The 20340-nt window shown below is 44.5% G+C and overlaps 1 protein-coding gene across 2 annotated transcripts in view; it reads right to left on the reverse strand.

The window, feature by feature from the left end:
• Window positions 1-20340, reverse strand: part of LOC140194915 (transcriptional activator GLI3-like) — a 455994-nt gene that overhangs the window by 60229 nt on the left and 375425 nt on the right. For both annotated transcript variants that reach the window (XM_072252301.1, XM_072252311.1), the window contains one exon: window positions 1414-1630. In XM_072252301.1, coding sequence (XP_072108402.1) covers window positions 1414-1630 — 217 coding nt within the window. The remainder of the gene's footprint in view (window positions 1-1413; window positions 1631-20340) is intronic.

Consider the following 20340-nt stretch of genomic DNA (forward strand, 5'->3'; position numbering starts at 1 on the left):
TATCTCTTCCGCCTTTCCCTTCACAGCTCCTCCGTTCATCCCTCCTCTCCCACCCACCTTCTCCCTCACCTGGTTTTATCTATCACCTACCAACTTCTACTCCTTCCTCTCCTCCTCCCACCCCCCACAACTCTCTTATTCTGGCTCCTTTCCCCTTCATTTTCAGACCTCGGCTCAAAACATCGACTGCTTATCCCTCTCCATAGATGCGGCCTGATCTGCTGTATACAACTCAAGTTGTATTTCAATAACCATAGTACACTGAACAGCACTATCACTTCAAAGCAGTATGGTGATGAAGAGGCATAGAGCAAGATGATGGATCAGACGTTGAGTGGTGTTACAACTCAATGTCAGCAAGACAAAGGAACTGATTGTGGACTTCATGAAAGGGAAGTTGAAGGGACACACACCAGTCCTCATGGAGGAGCCAGTGGTGGAAAGGGTGAGCACCTTTAAGTTTCTTCGACATCTTGGAGGATTGGTCTTAAACCTAACACATTGAAGGAGTCATGAAGGCACTCCAGAGGCTCTACTTCATTAGGAATTGGAGGAGAATTGGTATGTTGCCAAAGACTTTGACAAATTTCTATATGGGACATGTCCTCATCAGGGAGGAGGTACAGGATCCTGCAGATTTACGCTCAACAAGTCAGGAACAACTTTTTCCCTCCGTCGTCAGGTTTCTGAATGGTCCATGAACCCATGAACACTACCTCATTATTCCTTCTTTTGATACTATTTATTCATTTTATAATTTATACTAACTTCTATGGCTTTGTACTATACTGTACAAATTTCATGTCGTCTGGGAGTAACGCACAAGGTGCTGGAGGAACTCAGCAAGTCAGGCAGTGTCCATGGAGAGGATGAAGGGACTTGGCCTGAAACCTCCACTGTTTATTCCCCTCCATGGATGCTGCCTGACCTGCTGAGTTCCTCCATCATTATGTGTGTGTTGCTCTGGATTTCCAGGATCTGCAGAATTGCTTGCATATAAGACAGTGATAAAAATAACCTGATTCTAATTCCTTGCAAAACAATTCTCAAACAACATAAATAATAAAGTAAACATTATGCAAACTTTGGTTCCTATTTCTGTGCATTAATGTGGTTTAACATAATCCTTTGAATTGGCCATGTTTCTGAATTATCTGTTACGGTAAGAGCGAAGGGGGTGGCAAAACATGGAAAATGTCCACTGCAACCAAGGAAGTCCCCAGTTGTGATGGCTACTTGTACCACTGGACCTAAACTTCTAAGCTCGAGAGAGTGAAACTGCCCCAGTACTTTAAAAACTCTCCTGCATAGGTTTCTTCGTGCCCCGTCATCATCGGATACAACAGACAACCAATTACTCCCCACAAGGGATTCCAGCACAGTTCCATTAGCACCGTCCCTGTTTTCTCTTACCTGAGCAGGTTCAGATGGACCGGAGGAGATCTGTCCGGGGGCCAGCACGGTGGGCAGGCCTGGCACGTGGCGTTGCGGAGTGAACGTCGGAGCAGGGTGGATGAGAGGAGGACTGTGGCCAAAGGCGGAACCCAGACTTTGCTGGCGGCTCATTATCTGGTGATGCATTTGCTGAATGGCTACTGGAGTGGCAGGGTAGGGAAAGCTGAGGGCAGGACTAGGTAAAAGCAAGGTACAGAAGAGGGTTACCGGGAGATAATCAAAGAAAAATTCCCCTTTGCATGTTCAAATACCGCTGGTTCTCTCAAAGTATATTTAAAACAATTAACATATAGCTCAATTTAATTTAAATATCAAAATAAAGATTAGCTTTACTTGTCACATGTACATCAAACACTGAATATTACAGCACAGTACAGGCCATTCAGCCCACAATGTTGTGCTGACCTTACAACCTACTCCACAATCAATCTATTCCTTCCCTCCTACGTTGTTGTTGTTCCGTTCCGCGCTTTGTGGAGCATCGAGCGGCCGTTTCTTGCCATTTCTTTAGCATTTGTCTAGCTTTTTATGACGCCTAGTTACTAGCTCGATGCTCAACCCAACAGGGATGGAAAGCATGCTAGGAGCCGACCGGATTTGAACCTGGGATCATTTGTCTCGAAGTCCGATGCGGATGACACTACACCACAGTCCAGCGCTTCCTCCTACATATCCCTCCATTCTTCTATTATCCATGTGTCTATTATACAAAAGTTTCTTATATAAAAGTGACAGGGCATTCCAAGAACCCATAAAACCATAAAATATAGGAGCAGAATTAGGTCATTTGGCCCAGCGAGTCTGCTACACCATTTCATCATGGCTGATCCATTTTTCTGCTCAGCCCTAAACTCCCGCCTTCTCCCCATATCCCTTCATGCCCTGACCAACCTCTGCCTTAAATATATCCAAAGACTTAGCCTGCGCAGACATGTGTGGCAATGAATTCCACAGATTCACCACTCAGTGGCTAAAGAAATTCCTCCTCATCTCTGTTCCAAAAGGATGCGACTCTATTCTGAGGCTGTGTTCTCTGGTCATTATCTCTCCCACCTTAGGAAACATCCTTTCCACATCCACCCTGTTGAGGCCTTTCAACTTTCAATAGGTTTCAATGAGGTCACCCCTCATTCTTCTGAATTCCAGTGAATATAGGCCCAGCGCCATTAAAACGCTCCTTCTATGACAAGTTCTTCAATCCCGGAATCACTTCCATAAACCTCTTTGAACCCTCTCCAATGTCAGCACATCTTTTCTTAGGTAAGGCGCCCAGAACTGCTCACAGTACTCCAAGTGAGACATTAACATCACATCCTTGCTTTTATATTTTAGTCCTCTTGAAATGAATGCTAACGTGCACCATCCTCCGTGTAAAAAACTGACATTCCCCACTATATCTTCTGTAAGGAGTTTGTATGTTCTCCCCATGACCGTGTGGCTTTCTCTGGTTTCCTCCCAAAGACACCTGGGTCAGGATTGGTAATTTGTGGTTCCGGAGGCGTGGTGACACTTGTGGGCTGTCCCCAGCACATCTTCAGACAGCATTGGTCGGTGACGCAAAGGACACATTTCACCGTATGTTTCGATGTACATTTAATAAGTAATGCTAATCGTTACCATGCAAACATGTGCTCAGGGTGACCACCGTGAAGAGAGCTCAGGTGTCCCACAAAACTCTTGCTTAGTCGATTCACCATTGCTGAGAAAACTGAACGTTATCTAATAAGAACCTTGAAAATCCCAGATGCAATAAACGTCATTAAAAATATTACTGACTGGAAGCGAGAACTGTTAAACGTTCCCTTACTATTTTTGTTCCCCCATTAATCTTTTACTCCAGAGAAACAGATTTACCGATTAGGCAGATTGTCTAGTTTAGTACTGACTGCAGGCTGCAGTGCTGTAGATGTCTGGTGGACATCTGCAAACTGCCTTTTCCAAAAGCTCCCTTCCAGAAGGTGCTATAGGGCTCTTAAAACAAAACCTTCACATCATCTTAAATGCTTCTTTCCTCTAGTAGTTAATCTGATCAACCATTCTAGTTTCCTTTCCCTTCCACACCTCCCTCAATCTATTACCCAGTCACTCACTGCACTGTAAACAGTTTAATCCAATTTTTATAATGTTGTTTACATTATAAATACATGCTGGTATTTATGTATTTACGCACATTTTATTCCAGATCTGTATTTGTAACTTTATTTATTTATTGGGATACAGTGCAGAATAGGATACAGTTCGATCACTCATACCAACAATGAGAGAAAGACAACTCAGATTCCTGGGACACATCATGCGGAAAGCTGAACTAGAAAAACTCATACTCTCTGGAAAGACTGAGGGGAGTAAACCTAGAGGAAGACCTCGGCTTATGTACATCAAAAGCGTAGCCAGGTGGCTACACATCGAGGAAACGGAAGTCATCCAAAAAACGAAGGATAGATCAATATGGAAAACCATGGTCACCAAAGTCCACATCGGATATGGTACCTAGACAGACAGACAGACAGACAGTGCAGAACAGGCCCTCCCAGCCCTTCGAGCTGCACCACCCAGCAATCCCCCGATTTAATCCCAGCCTAATCATGGGTCGATTTACAGTGACCAGTTAACTATTAACCGGTATGTCTTTGGACTGTGGGAGGAAACCAGAGCACCCAGAGGAAACCCATGCAGTCATGGGGAGAAGGTACAAACTCCTTGCAGGAATTAAACCCAGGTTGCTGGTACTGTAAAGCATTGTGCTAGCTACTACACTATGTCACTCTGTATAATTGCTGAATATTTTTCATTGTATGTAATGCCAACACACCACAGCAATTTCAACCACATTTATATTGCTCTTTACATTTTACATGAAGGTACGTATGTATTTATGAACATTTTATTCCATGAAAAAGGATCTAGTGCTTTCCTGGCATATATGACAAATTAACTCATCTCGGGCTTCCAGCTGGGTACAAGTATTGATTATAACTGACATTTCAATGACAAACTCCATCTAGTCCGGTGGTACTTAGCAAATAACACTAGATGAAAAGAATTTTAACAAAGACGAAAGTCCCATTCTAAACAAGAACTGGAATTTGATTGTAAACAAGCCGGGGGGAGCGGAAACCTGATTGGATGAGGACTGACCAATCAGAAGGGATGGACGATGGGGATATAAAATTTCTATGGGTTCCAGCACATGTAGGGGTGAAGGGGAATGAGAGGGTGGATGAGTTGGCATAGAGGGCGTTAAAGAAAGAAAATATAGAAATGCACATTAGTATCAGTAAAGCAGAGGTTAAGTGTGTAATCTGGGAAAAAATCAACCAAATGTGGCAAGAAAGATGGGACAGGGAGGGGAAAGGGAGGCATTTACATCAAAACAAAAAAGTGTTGCAGGTACTAGGGTAGGTGATGGATACAGAAGAGAGGAGACCGTGTGGACTAGGTTAAGGCTGGGACACTGTGCATTAAACAAAACATTGAAAATGATAGAGAAACACCAGACAGGATTGTGTGAGGAATGTCAGGAAGAGGAGTCAGTAGAACATGTAGTTCTGAGTTGCAGGAAGTATGGGATACAGAGACAGACGATGAGAATTAATCTAAGGGAATTGGGGGTGCAGGAATTCACATTAAAAGGGTTGCTGGGCATGGGTGAAAGAGCACAGGTCAGGGCATTTTTAGCTTTCTTAAGGGGTACAGGGGTTTTTTATAGGATATGATGAATAAGCAGGAATAGGGTACTAGGATAGCCAAAATGGAGGGATAAAATGTAGGGTATATATGTGTGTATGATTGTGTGAAGGAATTTGGAATGTAATTCTATTGCACATTGTGGAGCAGAAGGTGGTGGTAATGCAGCATTAAGCTGGGTGCCAACTGCCGTAAAACAAGAAGAAGAAGAAGAGGAAGAAGAAGAAGAAGGAGAAGAAGATGATGATGCCCAGGCATCATCCCTGATGAAGATGGCACAGTTTGTCATCGGCACGTAGGTTATAATCGATACCCGTACCCAGCTGGAAGCCTGAGAAGTTTATTTTATTCCATATCTGTACATCTAACTTTATTTTTATTGACACTTTATTCTGTATAATTATTGAATGTTTTTGTTGCACGTTACGCCAAACACATCACATCAATTTGCAAACACACGTAAATGTATATGGTGAATAAAGTTGATCCTTGATCCTTTGACAAGATTTATTGGGCTCCACGGTGGCCCAATTACAGCTCCTGGCTTCGGAGTTTGGACTACAAACCCAGCATCCTCTGTAAGGAGTCTCCGTACATCCTCCCTGTCGAATGCATGGATTTTCTCCAATTTCCTCCATAGTCCAAAGATGTACCGGTTTAGGTTAATTGTTCACTGTAAATTGTCCCACGGTTAGCTTAGGGTTAAATTGGGGTTGTTGGGGGTTGCTGGGCAGTGTGGTTCAAAGGGTAGGAAGGGCCTATTCCATAATGTATCTCTGAATGAACTCACTATGCCCTCTACTCTCAGGTGAATGCATAGAATTCCACGGAACATTCTGAGCAAGAATAAGAAGAATAACCCACAGTTCAACAAGAATAAGGCACAATGTTTGTCACAAATAATTTATTCCTGTAATAATGTGACCAGAACTGAACACAACACTTGGAGTATTTCTATGGAATTTCACAGTATGTGGGCACGTGGCCAGGTGGTTAAGGCATTGGACTAGCGACCTGAAGGTCGTGAGTTCAAGCCCCAGCCGAGGCAACGGTTGTGTCCTTGAGCAAGGCAATTAATCACACATTGCTCTGCGACGACACTGGTGCCAAGCCATATGGGTCCTAATGCCCTTCCCTTGGACAACATTGGTGACGTGGAGAGGGGAGACTTGCAGCATGGGCAACTGCTGGTCTTCCATACAACCTTGCCCAGGCCTGTGCCCTGGACTTTCCAGGCGCAGATCCATGGTCTCGCAAAACTAATGGATGCCTTTGAATTGGCCTTCATTAGTCAGGGGATTGAGTACAAGAGCCACAAGGTAATGTTGATGATGATGATGATGACGACATTGACTCAGGCCTGAGAGGCTAGTGCCAGGCACTTTCATGCTTTACAAGGCGCAGTTTGAAAGCTGTGTGGGGCACCACTCCTCACACAGACATTTCGGAGTTTTATTTTACGAGGCCGAGTTGCAAGCTCGACATCAACCCGGCGTGGATGGAGAGCACGCACGAGGGCTGTCTGTCACTGGATCGAACTCAGGAACCTCCATTCTCGAGCCCGGCGCTGATCTCACTGCGCCACCAGCTGACCATGTTAATGTTACAGTTCTGTAAAACCCTGGTTAGATCACACTTGGACCACACTGTGTTCAGTTCTGGTCACCTCTCTATAGGAAGGATGTGGAAGCTTAAGAAAGGGTGCAGAGGAGATTTAGCAGGATGATGTTTGGACGACGGCACACCTTCTGAGCGAGCCATGGTTTTTCCCTTTGGGGCAAAGGAGGATGAGAGGTGAATTGATAGAGGTGTACAAGATGATAAGATAATTAAGGGATAGATCAATAGACAGCTAGTACCCTTTTCCTAGGGCATAAATGGCTAAGATGAGTGGGCATAATTTTAAGGTGATTGGAGGAAAGTATGAGGGGGGGGGGAATACCTCTGGTATCCCCCCCCCTCATACTTTCCTCCAATCACCTTAAAATTATGCCCACTCATCTTTTACACAGTTTTTTTACACAGAGAATGGTGGGTTTGTGGAATGTACTGCCAAAGTGATGGTAAAGGCAGATTCATTAGAACAGGAGTTCATGGAACCATTAAGCCATTGAGTCAACTATGAAAACGTGCAACACGAAGTACTGGAAGAACTTAGTATATCAGACAGCATCTATGGAGAGGAATAAGCAGCTGATGTTTTGGGTTGAGACCCTTCATCAGGACTGGAAAGAAAGGGGGAAGAAAGAATAAGAAGATGTGGGGAGGGATGGAGTTCATGCTGGCAGGTGATAGGTGAGGGGGATGGTGGTCAGTGGTAAAGGGATGAAATAGATAGGAAGAAGAGGTAAAGAGCTGAAGAAGATGTGGAGAACAATGGACCATGGAAGAAAGGGAAAGAGGAAGGTAACCAAAGAGTGGTGATGGGTAGGTGAGGAGAAGGGGTGAGAGTGAAACTATAAGGGGAATTGAAAAAGTCAGAAGTTACTGTAAGTTAAAGAAATTGATGTTCATGTCATCATATTGGAAGCTACCCAGATGGAATATGAGGTGTTGCTCCTCCAACCTGAGGGTGGCCTCACTGAGGCAGTAGAGGAGGCCATGGACTGACATATCAGAATGGGAATGAGCAGTCAAATGAAGTGGTTTTAATTTATCATAACACAATGAGAATGGACTTCAGTAGGGTGACCACAACACTTCACAGTACAGGTGACACAGGTTCAATTCCCACCGCTGCCTGTAGGAATTTGCACGTGCTCCCTGACACCACCTGGATTTCCTCTGGATACTCTGGTTTCCTCCTACAGTTCAAAGACATACCGGTTGCTAGGTTAGTTGGTCATTGTAAATTGATCAGGCTAGGGTTAGGCTAGGGTTAAATTGGAGGATGGCTGGGGCAGTGTGGCTTGAAGGGCCAGAAGGCCTGTTCCATGCTTTATCTCAATAAATAAATAATAAATAATAAAAATAGTAATTTTTAACCAATTTCTGTGATGGAATAGCAGCAAGGTATGGAAGATATCAGGGATTCAGCTCAGGGCTAACAGCCCTGACTGGTAAAGCAAAACTGTTACAGAAACAACAATGAAGAACTCTTCTACATCTGAGTACGGCGGTATTCCTGAGTCTCCACCTGGGACTCGCATAACTGACAGTAGTTAAAACCAAGAGGAAGCTACTGACACGATGAAGGAAGCCCTGAACACCCCCAGAGATGGAGGACCTTCAGTGCTGCCCTAAACATCAGTGGTGTAACTGGCAGTAAGTAAGTAACTAACTTTACTTTGACTTGACTGATTGTATTTAACAGTGGGAACAGAGGGCTTGTTGAAATATATTGTCCTGATCAACCGTTCCAAGGACAGAGTTGACTCTGACCGCCATTTTGGAAGACAGCTCATAAGCTGCTTACAAAACTTTGAACAAAATTCAGCTGCTCCAATTTTACCCACGTGGGTACATATGGATTGCAGGAATCAGATCTCAATTAAAAACTGAAATTTCATTATGAGGTCATAGAAATTAACAATCAAAAGAGCAACAAATTAAACATTCTTTCCATTAAAATGTATTGCCAAGGTTACACAACATTAACTGCCAGCTAATTAGGATATTTTTCAAATTCCATTCTGCCAAAAATTAGCAACTGCAGGGCAAAAGGCTGTTGATTTAATGTCAGTGAGGTAGATTATTACATATACACTCAGTGGCCACTTTATTAAGTATGCCTGTACAGATGCTTGTTAAAGCAAATATCTAGTCAGCCAATCATGTGGCAACAACTCAACACACAAAAGCATGCAGACATGGTCAAGATGTTCAGTTGTTCAGACCAAACATCAAAATGAGGAAGAAATGTGATCAAAGTGACTTTGACCATGGAATGATTGTTGGTGCCAGATGGGTGGTTTGAGTATCTCAGAAACTGCTGATCTCCTGGGATTTCCATGCACAAGAGTCTCTAGAGCAGGGGTTCGCAATCTTTTTTATGCCGTGGACCAATATCATTAAGCAAGGGGTCTGTTCCAGGATGGGAACCATTGACAGTTTACAGTGAATGATGCAAAAAAAAAAGCAGTGAGTAGTAGCCCTGTGGGCGAAAATAGGAGAGTTCAGAGGAGAATGGCTGGGCTGATTCATGCTGAGAGGAAGGCAATAGTAACTCAAATAATCACACATTACAACAGTGGTGGCAGAACAGCATTTCTGAACACACAACACATCAAACCTTGAAGTGGATGGGCTACAGCAGCAGAAGATCACAAACGTACAGTCTCAGTGGTGACTTTATTAAGTACAGGAAGTACCTAATAATGTGGCCACTGAGTATTTCATTTTCCACTTAATGTGGTACATTTCAGTGCTGGTGTGAACTAAGTCGTTCCATATGTCTCTAGATCTTATTACAAAGAGAGAAAAAAAATCAATCATTTTAATCTGTTGCGAGCTTCGTGTTGTCATATCACTCATTCACTTGTGAAAACAGAAAGCTCAGGCCATGCAGAGTGTCAGCGACAGAATTTCCATCAGACTTGTTTAGTTAACGCATTGATGGATTAACCTCTTTACTGTGAAACTGCCTAAATTGGTGATCAATGGGTCTCAATGATAGACTATTCTCCTGGGAAGGTCTTTCTCCCCCTCCTTGAATTAAATGTCATTAAATGTCTATTAAAGCACATTACACATGCTAATACCTGTCATCACTTCATTAGTCGGCAGCGATCTCAGACCCATTGTTAGACAATGCTGCAGTCTACATAATGCTTATATTGGTTGTCAAAACCAGTTAGCACTACATAATGTCACAACTCTATTCCACCCTGCTGTCTATTCATTTACCAAACTCTACTCATTCCGAAGATAAAGATTAGCTTTATTTGTCATATGTATATCGAAACATCAAGAATGCATCGTTGGTGTCGGCATTTGCGATGTGCTGGAGTGGGGGTGTCTGTTCATAAGTGTCGCCACACTTCCAGCACCAACTTAGCATGGCCACTACAGCTAACGGTACACATTTAGACCATGGGAGGGAGCCGGCGCACCCTGAGAAAACCCACGCGGTCACAGGGAGAAGGTATAAATTCCTCACTTCTCTTAAATATTGCAATCAATCCCACATCCACCACTTCCACTGGCAGCTCGTTCCACACTCGCACCGCCAGCTGAATGAAGAAACCCCCCCCCCCCAGGTTCTCCTTAAGTCAATGATATCCCTCATAATTTTGTATACTTCACTCACATCTCCCCCTGTTCTCCTACACTCCAGAAAATACAGTCCTAACCTATTCAACCTTTCCCCATAACTCAGGTCGTCAAGTTCTGGCAATATCTATCAGGCACGTTACCCTCAAGGGTAAAGTTTACAGGGGTCTTGGCCCGAAATGTTGACTGTTCACTCTTTTCCATAGATGCTGCCTGGCCTGCTGAGTTCCTCCAGAATTTGTGTGTGATCCTCGTAAATTTTCTCTGCACTCTTTCTTTCTTATTTATATCTTTCCTGTAGGTTGGTGACCAAACTGCACACAATACTCCAAATTAGACCTCACTAGTATTATAGAATTTCAACATAACATCCCAAACCATGCACTCAATACTTTGATTTATTAAGTCCAATTATGACCCCATCTCCCTGTGCCACCACTTTTGAGGGTTTATGGTTGTGTATTCCTGGATCCCTCAGTTCACTCACACTCCGTTATCATTCAATGTGCAACGTGTGGCATAATTAGAAAGCTTGGAGAGCTTGAGCACGACCATATCACAACAAACAAAAGGTCTGCATTTGTCCTCTCTGCCTTGCGATCAGCCCGCAGTAATGGTGAGATAAGATCGATAAGCCACAAAACCTCCAGAAGGTGGTGCCCTTGCTCTTGCGCATTTCAACATTTGTACGAGCAACACTCCTGCCCAAATGTTGAGGAAATTTTGTTTACATTAATGATGTGGTAAATGTAACACAGGTAAAAACCTACCACTGTATTAGAACTTGGAGGACACATCGACAGCAGAGCTAACTTCAAGCATGGAGGCTATGACCAAATCCAGCCATCAGGAACATCTTCAACAGGTAGGGCCTGAAGAAAGGCAGCATCCTCACCATTCGGGACTACCCTCTTCTTGAAGGAAGTACCACACTGGTAGTAACAAGAGTGTGAAGACCTGCACTCAATGATTTAGGAACATCTTGTCCTCCACCATTAGATTTCTGAACAATGCATGAACCCACGAACACTTCCTTGTTATTCCTCTCTTTTTTTTTGCACTTTTTATTTATTTTGTAAATTATAGTAATTTTTATGTATTGCTGCCGCAAAACAACCTATTTCATGATGCATGTAAGTGAATGTAAACCTGATTCTGTTTCTGAAAGTCAATGGTTACTGCATTCGATCTCCTAAACTCTCTGGAAACTGTAACACCCAATACTACTTTCCAAAGAGAGAAAATGCATTAGGATCCAATGGAGTAAACTATAATTTATTCATGCACCTGGAATTAGATCACAAGGCCAAAAGACAAAGGAGCAGAGCTAGGCCATTCAACCCATTAAATCTGCTACATCATTCCATTATGGCTGACTTTTTTTATCCCTCTCAACCCTATTCTTGTGTCTTCCCCTCATAACCTTTAACACCCTGACTAATCAAGAACCTGTCAACATCAGTTTTAAATATACCTAATGACTTGGCTTCTACGTCCATCTGTGGCAATAAATTCTACAGATTCCCCACCTGCTGATTGAAGAAATTCCTTCCAAACATGCTCCCCATGTCTACTCTATCTGGGCCTTCCAATACTTGATAGGTATCAAGTGTGCCATCCGTACCATGTGCCATGCTACCTGGTTTGCCCTCCCAAAGTGCAACATCTGTGCCGTACTTTTCTATGACTCTGACTGCTATGACCACACACTTGTCAGCATTAAATTCTGTCTGCCATTTCTGCAGTTAATCCAGATCCCATTGCAAGCTTTGATAGTCTTCCTTGCCGTCCACTACACCCCAATCTTGGTGTCAGCCGCTAAATTGCTGATCCATTTCACCATGTTACCATCCAGGTCATACATATACTATAGACGACATCCCCATCAATCGTCTAAACTCCAGTGAGTTCAGGACTACAGCCATCAAATGCTCCCCATATATTAACTCTTTAATTCCTGGTTTAATTTTGCTTGTCATACGAAGTTACTGTTGCCTTCCTGTCAGCTTGACCTAGTCTGGCCATTCTCCTCTGACCTCTCCCATTAACAAGGCATTTTCACCCACAGAACTGCTGCTCACTGGATGTTTTGTCATTTTTCACACCATTTTCTGTAAACTCTAGAGACTGTTGTGAGTGAAAATCCCAGGAGATCAGCAGTTTCTGAGGCACTCAAGCCCCCCTGTCTGGCATCAACAATCATCCACCAGTCAAAGTCACTTAATATCACATTTCTTCCCCAACCTGATATTTGGTCTGAACAACAACTGAACGCTTGCCCATGTCTGCATGCTTTTATGCACTGAGTTGGTGCCACATGGTTGGCTGATGAGATATTTGCATTAACAAGCAGGTGTACCTAATAAAATGGCCTCTGAGTGTTGTTCAGCAATTTATTTAAAGGCGTGCACAATATCAGCAGTGAGGTCATGGACTGAATACAGATACAGAGGAAGAGCTGCTTGCTGTCTTGAGGCAAACTAGAGTGGATTAATCCCCAGGGCCTGACAACGTGTTCCCTCAGACCCTGCAAGTGCAGGAATTGCAGGGGCCCCAGCAAGACATTTAAGATGTCTTTAGGCATGTGTGAGGTGTCAAAGGATTTGAAGTTAATTAATGTTGTATCATTGTTTAAGAAAGGCTCTAAGAATAAGCCAGAAAATTATAGGCCAGTGAGCCTGACATCAGTAGTGGGTAAGTTATTAGAAGGTTTTGTAAGGGACTTGATAGATATAGACCGATTTATGGATAGTCAGCATGGCTTCATGCACGGTAGGTTGTGTCTAACCAATCTTATAGAGATTTTTGAGGAAATTACCAAGAAAGTTGGTGCAGGCAAGCCAGTGGATTTTGAAGGCATTTGATAAGGTCCCGCTTGGGAGGTTGGTCAGGAAGGCTCAGTCGCTTGCCATTCAAGATGAGGTAGCAAATTGGATTAGACATTGGCTTTGTGGGAGAAGCCAGAGAGTGGTAATAGAGGGTTGCCTCTCCGACTGGAGGCTTGTGACTAGTGGTATGCCACAGGGATCGGTGCTGGGTCCATTGTTGTTTGTTGTCTATAGTATATGAATGATCTGGATGATAATATGGTGAAATGGATCAGCAACTTAGTGGACGACACCAAGACTGGGGTGTAGTGGACAGCAAGGAAGACTATCAAAGCTTGCAATGGGATCTGGATCAATTGCAGAAATAGGCTGAAAAATGACAGCCAGAATATAAGGCCGATAAGTGTGTGGTCATAGGAGTCAGAGTCATAGAAAAGTACGGCACAGATGTTGCACTTTGGGAGGACAAATCAGGTAGCATGGCACACAGTGCAGTAGGTACTGAGGTGTGCAGTAGAACAGAGGGTTCTGAGAATACAGATCCATACTTCCTTTAAGGTGGCATCACAGGTAGATAGGGTTGTAAAGAAAGATTTTGGCACATTGGCCTTCATAAATCATAGTCATAGTCATACTTTATTAATCCCGTGTGAAATTGGTTTTTGTTACAGTTGCTCCATAAATAATAGTAATAGAACCATAAATAGTTAAATAGTAATATGTAAACTATGCCAGTAAATTATGAAATAAGTCCAGGACTATTGGCTCAGGATGTCTGACGCTCCAAGGGAGGAGTTGTAAAGTTTGATGGTCACAGGCAGGAATGACTTCCTATGACGCTCAGTGCTGCATCTCGGTGGAATGAGTCTCTGGCTGAATGTACTCCTGTGCCCACCCAGTACATTATGTAGTGGATGGGAGACATTGACCAAGATCGCATGCAACTTAGACAGCATCCTCTTTTCAGACACCACCGTCAGAGAGTCCAGTTCCATCCCCACAACATCACTGGCCTTACGAATGAGTTTGTTGATTCTGTTGGTGTCTGCCACCCTCAGCCTGCTGCCCTAGCACACAACAGGAAACATGATAGCACTGGCCACCACAGACTCGTAGAACATCCTCAGCATCGTCCGGCAGATGTTAAAGGACCTCAGTCTCCTCAGGAAATAGAGACGGCTCTGACCCTTCAAATCAAAGTATTGAGTACAGGAGTTGGGACGATATGTTGAAGTTGTATAAGATGTTGGTGAGGCCTTATTTGGAGTATTGTTGGATTATTTGGAGTATTGAAGTATTGCTTTGGTCACCTACCTACAGGAAAGATGTCAATAAGATTGAAATTGTGCAGAGAAAATTTACGAGGATGTGGCCAGGAATTGAGGACCTGAGGTATGAGGAAAGTTTGAATAGGTTAGGACTTAAATTCCTAGAGTGTAGAAGAATGAGGGGAGATTTGATAGAGGTATACAAAATTATGAGGGGTATAGATAGGGTAAATGGAAGCCAGCTATTTTCCACTGAAATTGGGTGAGACTAGAATTAGAGGTTATGGGCTAAGGGTGAAAGGTGAAATGTTTAAAGGAAACATTAGGGGGAATTTCTTCACCAAAAGGGTGGTGAGAGTGTGGAACAAGCTGCTAGTGGAAGTGCTAGATGCAGGTTCAATTTCAACATTTAAGAGAAATTTGGATGTGTTCATGGATGGGAGGGATGCGAAGGGCTATGGTCTGGGAGCAGGTCAATGGGACTAGGCAGATTAATAGTTTAGCATGGACTGGATTTGCTGAAGGACTTGTTTCTGTGCTGTAGTGTTCTATGATTCTAATTAGGTTAGAATAGATTCAACTTTATTGTCATTGTGCCAAGTACAGATACTAAGCCAATGAAATGCACTTAGCATCTGACCAGAAACGCAAAGACTAGTGTTATTTACAAAATAACTGCAAATAAAAAAGTGCTGCAGCACACAAATATCAAAGTACTGAGACAGTACAATATGAATGCAATTTCTGCTTAGTGCTGTGATAAGAGGTTCAGCAGTGCCACAGCCTCAGGGAAGAAGCTCTTCCTGTGCCTGCTGGTGTGGGAGCGGAGGCTCCTGTAGTGCCTACCGGATGGGAGGAAAGTAAAAAGTGCTTTTCGCCCTGCCCAGGCAGCATTTATGGTAGGTGTTCTCAATGGTGGGCAATTGGGTGCCGAACATAGATTGTTCCACAAACCCAACAAAAAGGCAGGCATAGCTAGGACCCATACGGGTGCCCATAGCTACACCTTTAGTTTGGAGGAAGTGGGAGGAGCCAAAGGAGAAATTATTAAGAGTAAGGACTAATTCCGCTAGACGGAGCAGAGTGGTGGTAGAGGGGAACTGATTAGGTCTGGAATCCAAAAAGAAGCGTAGAGCTTTGAGACCTTCCTGATGGGGGAACAATCTATGTTCCGTGCCTATTCTGGTATCTGTCCCCCACTTTTCCTTCGCTACATCGACGACTGCATTGGCGCTGCTTCCTGCACGCATGCAGAACTCGTTGACTTTATTAACTTTGCCTCCAACTTTCACCCTGCCCTCAAGTTTACCTGGTCCATTTCCGACACCTCCCTCCCCTTTCTAGATCTTTCTGTCTCTGTCTCTGGAGACAGCTTATCCACTGATGTCTACTATAAGCCTACTGACTCTCACAGCTATCTGGACTATTCCTCTTCTCACCCTGTCTCTTGCAAAAACGCCATCCCCTTCTCGCAATTCCTCCGTCTCCGCCGCATCTGCTCTCAGGATGAGGCTTTTCATTCTAGGACGAGGGAGATGTCTTCTTTTTTTAAAGAAAGGGGCTTCCCTTCCTCCACTATCAACTCTGCTCTTAAATGCATCTCCCCCATTTCACGTACATCTGCTCTCACTCCATCCTCCCGCCACCCCACTAGGAATAGGGTTCCCCTGGTCCTCACCTACCACCCCACCAACCTCCGGGTCCAACATATTATTCTCTGTAACTTCCGCCACCTCCAACGGGATCCCACCACTAAGCACATCTTTCCCTCCCCCCCCTCTCTGCATTCCACAGGGATCGCTCCCTACACAACTCCCTTGTCCATTCGTCCCCCCCATCCCTCCCCACTGATCTCCCTCCTGGCACTTATCCGTGTAAGCGGAACAAGTGCTACACATGCCCTTACACTTCCTCCCTTACCACCATTCAGGGCCCCAAACAGTCCTTCCAGGTGAGGCAACACTTCACCTGTGAGTCGACTGGGGTGATATACTGCATCCGGTGCTCCTGATGTGGCCTTTTATATATTGGCGAGACCCGACGCAGACTGGGAGACCGCTTTGCTGAACATCTACGCTCTGTCTGCCAGAGAAAGCAGGATCTCCCAGTGGCCACACATTTTAATTCCACATCCCATTCCCATTCTGACATGTCTATCCACGGCCTCCTCTACTGTAAAGATGAAGCCACACTCAGGTTGGAGGAACAACACCTTATATTCCATCTGGGTAGCCTCCAACCTGATGGCATGAACATCGACTGCTCTAACTTCCGCTAAGGCCCCACCTCCCCCTCGTACCCCATCTGTTACTCATTTTTATGCACACATTCTTTCTCTCACTATCCTTTTTCTCCCTCCGTCCCTCTGAATATACCTCTTGCCCATCCTCTGGGTCCCCCCCCCTCCTTGTCTTTCTTCCCGGACCTCCTGTCCCATGATCCTCTCGTATCCCCTTTTGCCTATCACCTGTCCAGCTCTTGGCTCTATCCCTCCCCCTCCTGTCTTCTCCTATCATTTTGGATCTCCCCCTCCCCCTCCAACTTTCAAATCCCTTACTCACTCTTCCTTCAGTTAGTCCTGACGAAGGGTCTCGGCCTGAAACGTCGACTGCACCTCTTCCTACAGATGCTGCTTGGCCTGCTGCATTCACCAGCAACTTTGATGTGTGTTGCTGTTATTATTACACCTTTCCAGGATCTGTTTCCCTATCTGCTCCTCGATATCCCTGTTACTATTGGATGGTCTATAAAAAACACCCAGTTAAGTTATTGACTCCTTCCTGTTCCTAACCTCCAACCACAGAGACTCCATAGACAATCCCTCTATGACATCCACCTTTTCTGCAGCCGTGACACTCTCTCTGATTAACAGTGCACATCCCCACCTCTTTTGCTTCCCTCCCTGTCCTTTCTGAAACATCTAAAACCCGGCAGGTGAAAACTTTACCCAGGAGTGCAGGAGGTCTTTGTTACACATACAGTGGAGTCAATGATCGACTCGTGAGGAATCTATAAAGTTCCAGTGGGCTGTAAGTAACCCAGCTGTTTCTGGCAACCTTACCCTCAAAGTCCAGGCAACAAAATTCTTAAGAGTTTGCAATGCATATTTATGAGTTGATGCGTTTGCTGGCCTGGAGTCTTGCAAAGGGATATTTTGAACCATCTTGCATCATTAATGGATAAGGAGATGGTTTAGAAGCAGAAAGCAGAGAGTTGTAGTAAACTGGAGTTTCTTCGCACAGTGGGATCATATACAAAGATGAAAGATTATCTTTATTTCTCACATGTACATCAAAATATGCAGTGAAATGGGTTGTTTGCATCAAATCAAATCAGTGAAACTGTGCTGGGCAGCCCCAGAATGTCACCCACGATGCTGGCACCAAGTCAGCGTGCCCACAACTCAGTAACTTCAAGCCGTATGTGGGAGGAAACCAGAGTACCTGGAGGAAACCCATACGATCACAGGGAGAACGTACAAATTCCTTACAGGCAGTGGCAGGGATTGAACCCTTGATCTTACAGCTGACTGCTGTAAAGCGTTGCTCTAATTGCTAGGCTACTGTGCTGCCCTGGAGTCAGTTCTTGCCTTTTTTGATGTACCTTAATGACTAAGATATTGGTTGTGTCAGGCTAAACTTCCATCAGGTTTGGTAAATAGTGAGGAGGAGAGTAATGGGTTGTAAATGGGACAGTTAGCAAAGGCTGACAAGCAGCAGATAAAATCTAATTCAGAAAAGCATGAGGCGATACACTTTGGCAGAAAGAACAGAGAGAAGCAGAATGGACTAAATGGAGCAACACACACAAAATGCTGGAGGAACTCGGCAGGTCAGGCAGCATCAATGGAAATGAATAAATAGCTGATGCTTCAGGCCAAGACTCTTCATCAGGACTGGAAAGGAAGCCGAGAGAAGCCAGAACAAGAAGGTGGGGGGAAGGGGTGGAGGACCATCTAGAATGTTATAGGTGAAGCCAGCACGGTGGGGGAGGGGGGAAGAAGTAAGAAGCTGGGAAGTGATAGGTAGAAAAGGTAAAGGAATGGAGAAGAAGGAATCTGTTAGGAGAGGAGAGTAGACCATGGGAGAAAGGGAAGGAGGAAGGGCGTTAGGGGGAGGTAAGGAAAAGAGGTAAGAGGCCAGAGTGAGAAAATGAAGAAAAGGGGAAGGGAGGGGGAGGGATAAAAAAGGGAATTTGTTCATATCATTAGGTTAAGCCTACCTAGATGGAATATGAGGTGTTGCTCCTTCAGCCTAAGAGTGGCCTCATCGTGACAGAAGAGGGGGCCATGGATAAACATGTCAGAATGGGAATGGGGACAGTAATTGAAATGGTTGGCCACAGGGAAATTCTGCTTTTTGTAGATGAAGCTAAGGTTCTTGACACAGCTGGTCCCCCAGTCCACGTCGGGTCTGCCCAGGGTAAAGGATGCCGGACCGGGAGCACCGGATACAGTAACCAACCCCTACGGATTCGCAGGTGAAGTGTTGCCACACCTGGAAGGAACTGTTTGGGGCCCTGAATGGAGATGAGAGAGGAGGTGAACGGGATGGTGTAGCACTTTTTGCAGGGATGTGCTAGGGGGGAGATTAGTGCGGAGGGACGAATGGACAAGGGAGGCATGAAGGTTTCGCTCCCTGTGAATGTGGAGAGTGGGGAGGAGGTAAAGACATGTTTGATGGTAGAGTTCCACTGAAGATGGCGGAAGTTACGGAGAATGATGTGCTGAATGCAGAGGTCCATGCTGTGGTAGGTGAGGACAAGATCACTGTTACGGCGATGGGAAGATGGGGTGAGCGCGGATGTCCAGGAAATGGAGGAGATACGACTGAGGGCAGCATCAATGATGGAGGAAGGAAAATCTGATCTCTGAAGAAGGAGGACATCTCTGGCATACTGGAAAGGGGAACCTCATCATGGGAACAGATGCAGCCAAGATGAACAACTGAGAAAAAGGAATAGCATTTTTGCAGGAGACGTAATCAAGAAAGCCATGGCAATTGGTAGCCTTATAAAAGATGTCAGTCAACAGCTAGTCTCCAGAGATAGAGACAGAGAGGTCAAAGAGAGGAAAGAGGTGTCAGAAATGGATGGAGTGAATTTAAGGGCAAGGTGGAAGTTGGAGGCAAAGTTGTTGAAATTGATGAGCTCAGCATGGGAAAATGAAGCAGTACCCATGTGGCCAACAATGTAGAGCAGAAAGAATAGATAGATAGATATACTTTATTAATCCCGAGGGAAATCTGGTTTCGTTACAGCCGCACCAACCAAGAATTTGGGAGCATTACCATGGAAGGCTTGGAACAGGGACTGTTCCACGTAGCCAATGACAAGGCAGGCATAGCTGAGGCTTGTGCGGGTGCCCTTGGCTACACCTTGAGTTTGGAGAAAGTGGGAGGAGTTGACAGATGAGGATGAGAACCAGTTCCACCAGACATGTTTACTAAATGAAAAATTTCTATAGTGTGTGCAGGAACAGACGGATTTTGGTGTACATGTGCAGTTAAATGATTAAAGATGAGCTTTATTTTTTATTTATTTGGAGATGCAGAATTGTAACAGGCCCTTCTGGCCCAGTGAGCCTGTGCTGCCCAATTACACCATGTGACTGAGGGGAGATTTGATAAATGGTAGACCAAAATTATGTGAGGTACAGACAGGGTGAATGTAAGCAGGCTTTTTCCACTGAAGTTAGATGAGACTACAACTGGAGGTTGTGGGTTAAGGGTGAAAGGTGAATTGTTAAAGGAGAACATGAGGGGGAGCTTCTTCTCTCAGAGGGTGGTGAGAGTGTGGAACAAGTGGTAGATACAGATTTGATTCCAACATTTAGGATTACTTTAAATAGGACATGGATGGGAGGGGTATGGAGGCCTATGGTCCAGGTGCAG

This window comes from Mobula birostris, chromosome 1 (genome assembly GCF_030028105.1).
Source record: "Mobula birostris isolate sMobBir1 chromosome 1, sMobBir1.hap1, whole genome shotgun sequence".
Classification (NCBI taxonomy): Eukaryota; Metazoa; Chordata; class Chondrichthyes; order Myliobatiformes; family Myliobatidae; genus Mobula; species Mobula birostris.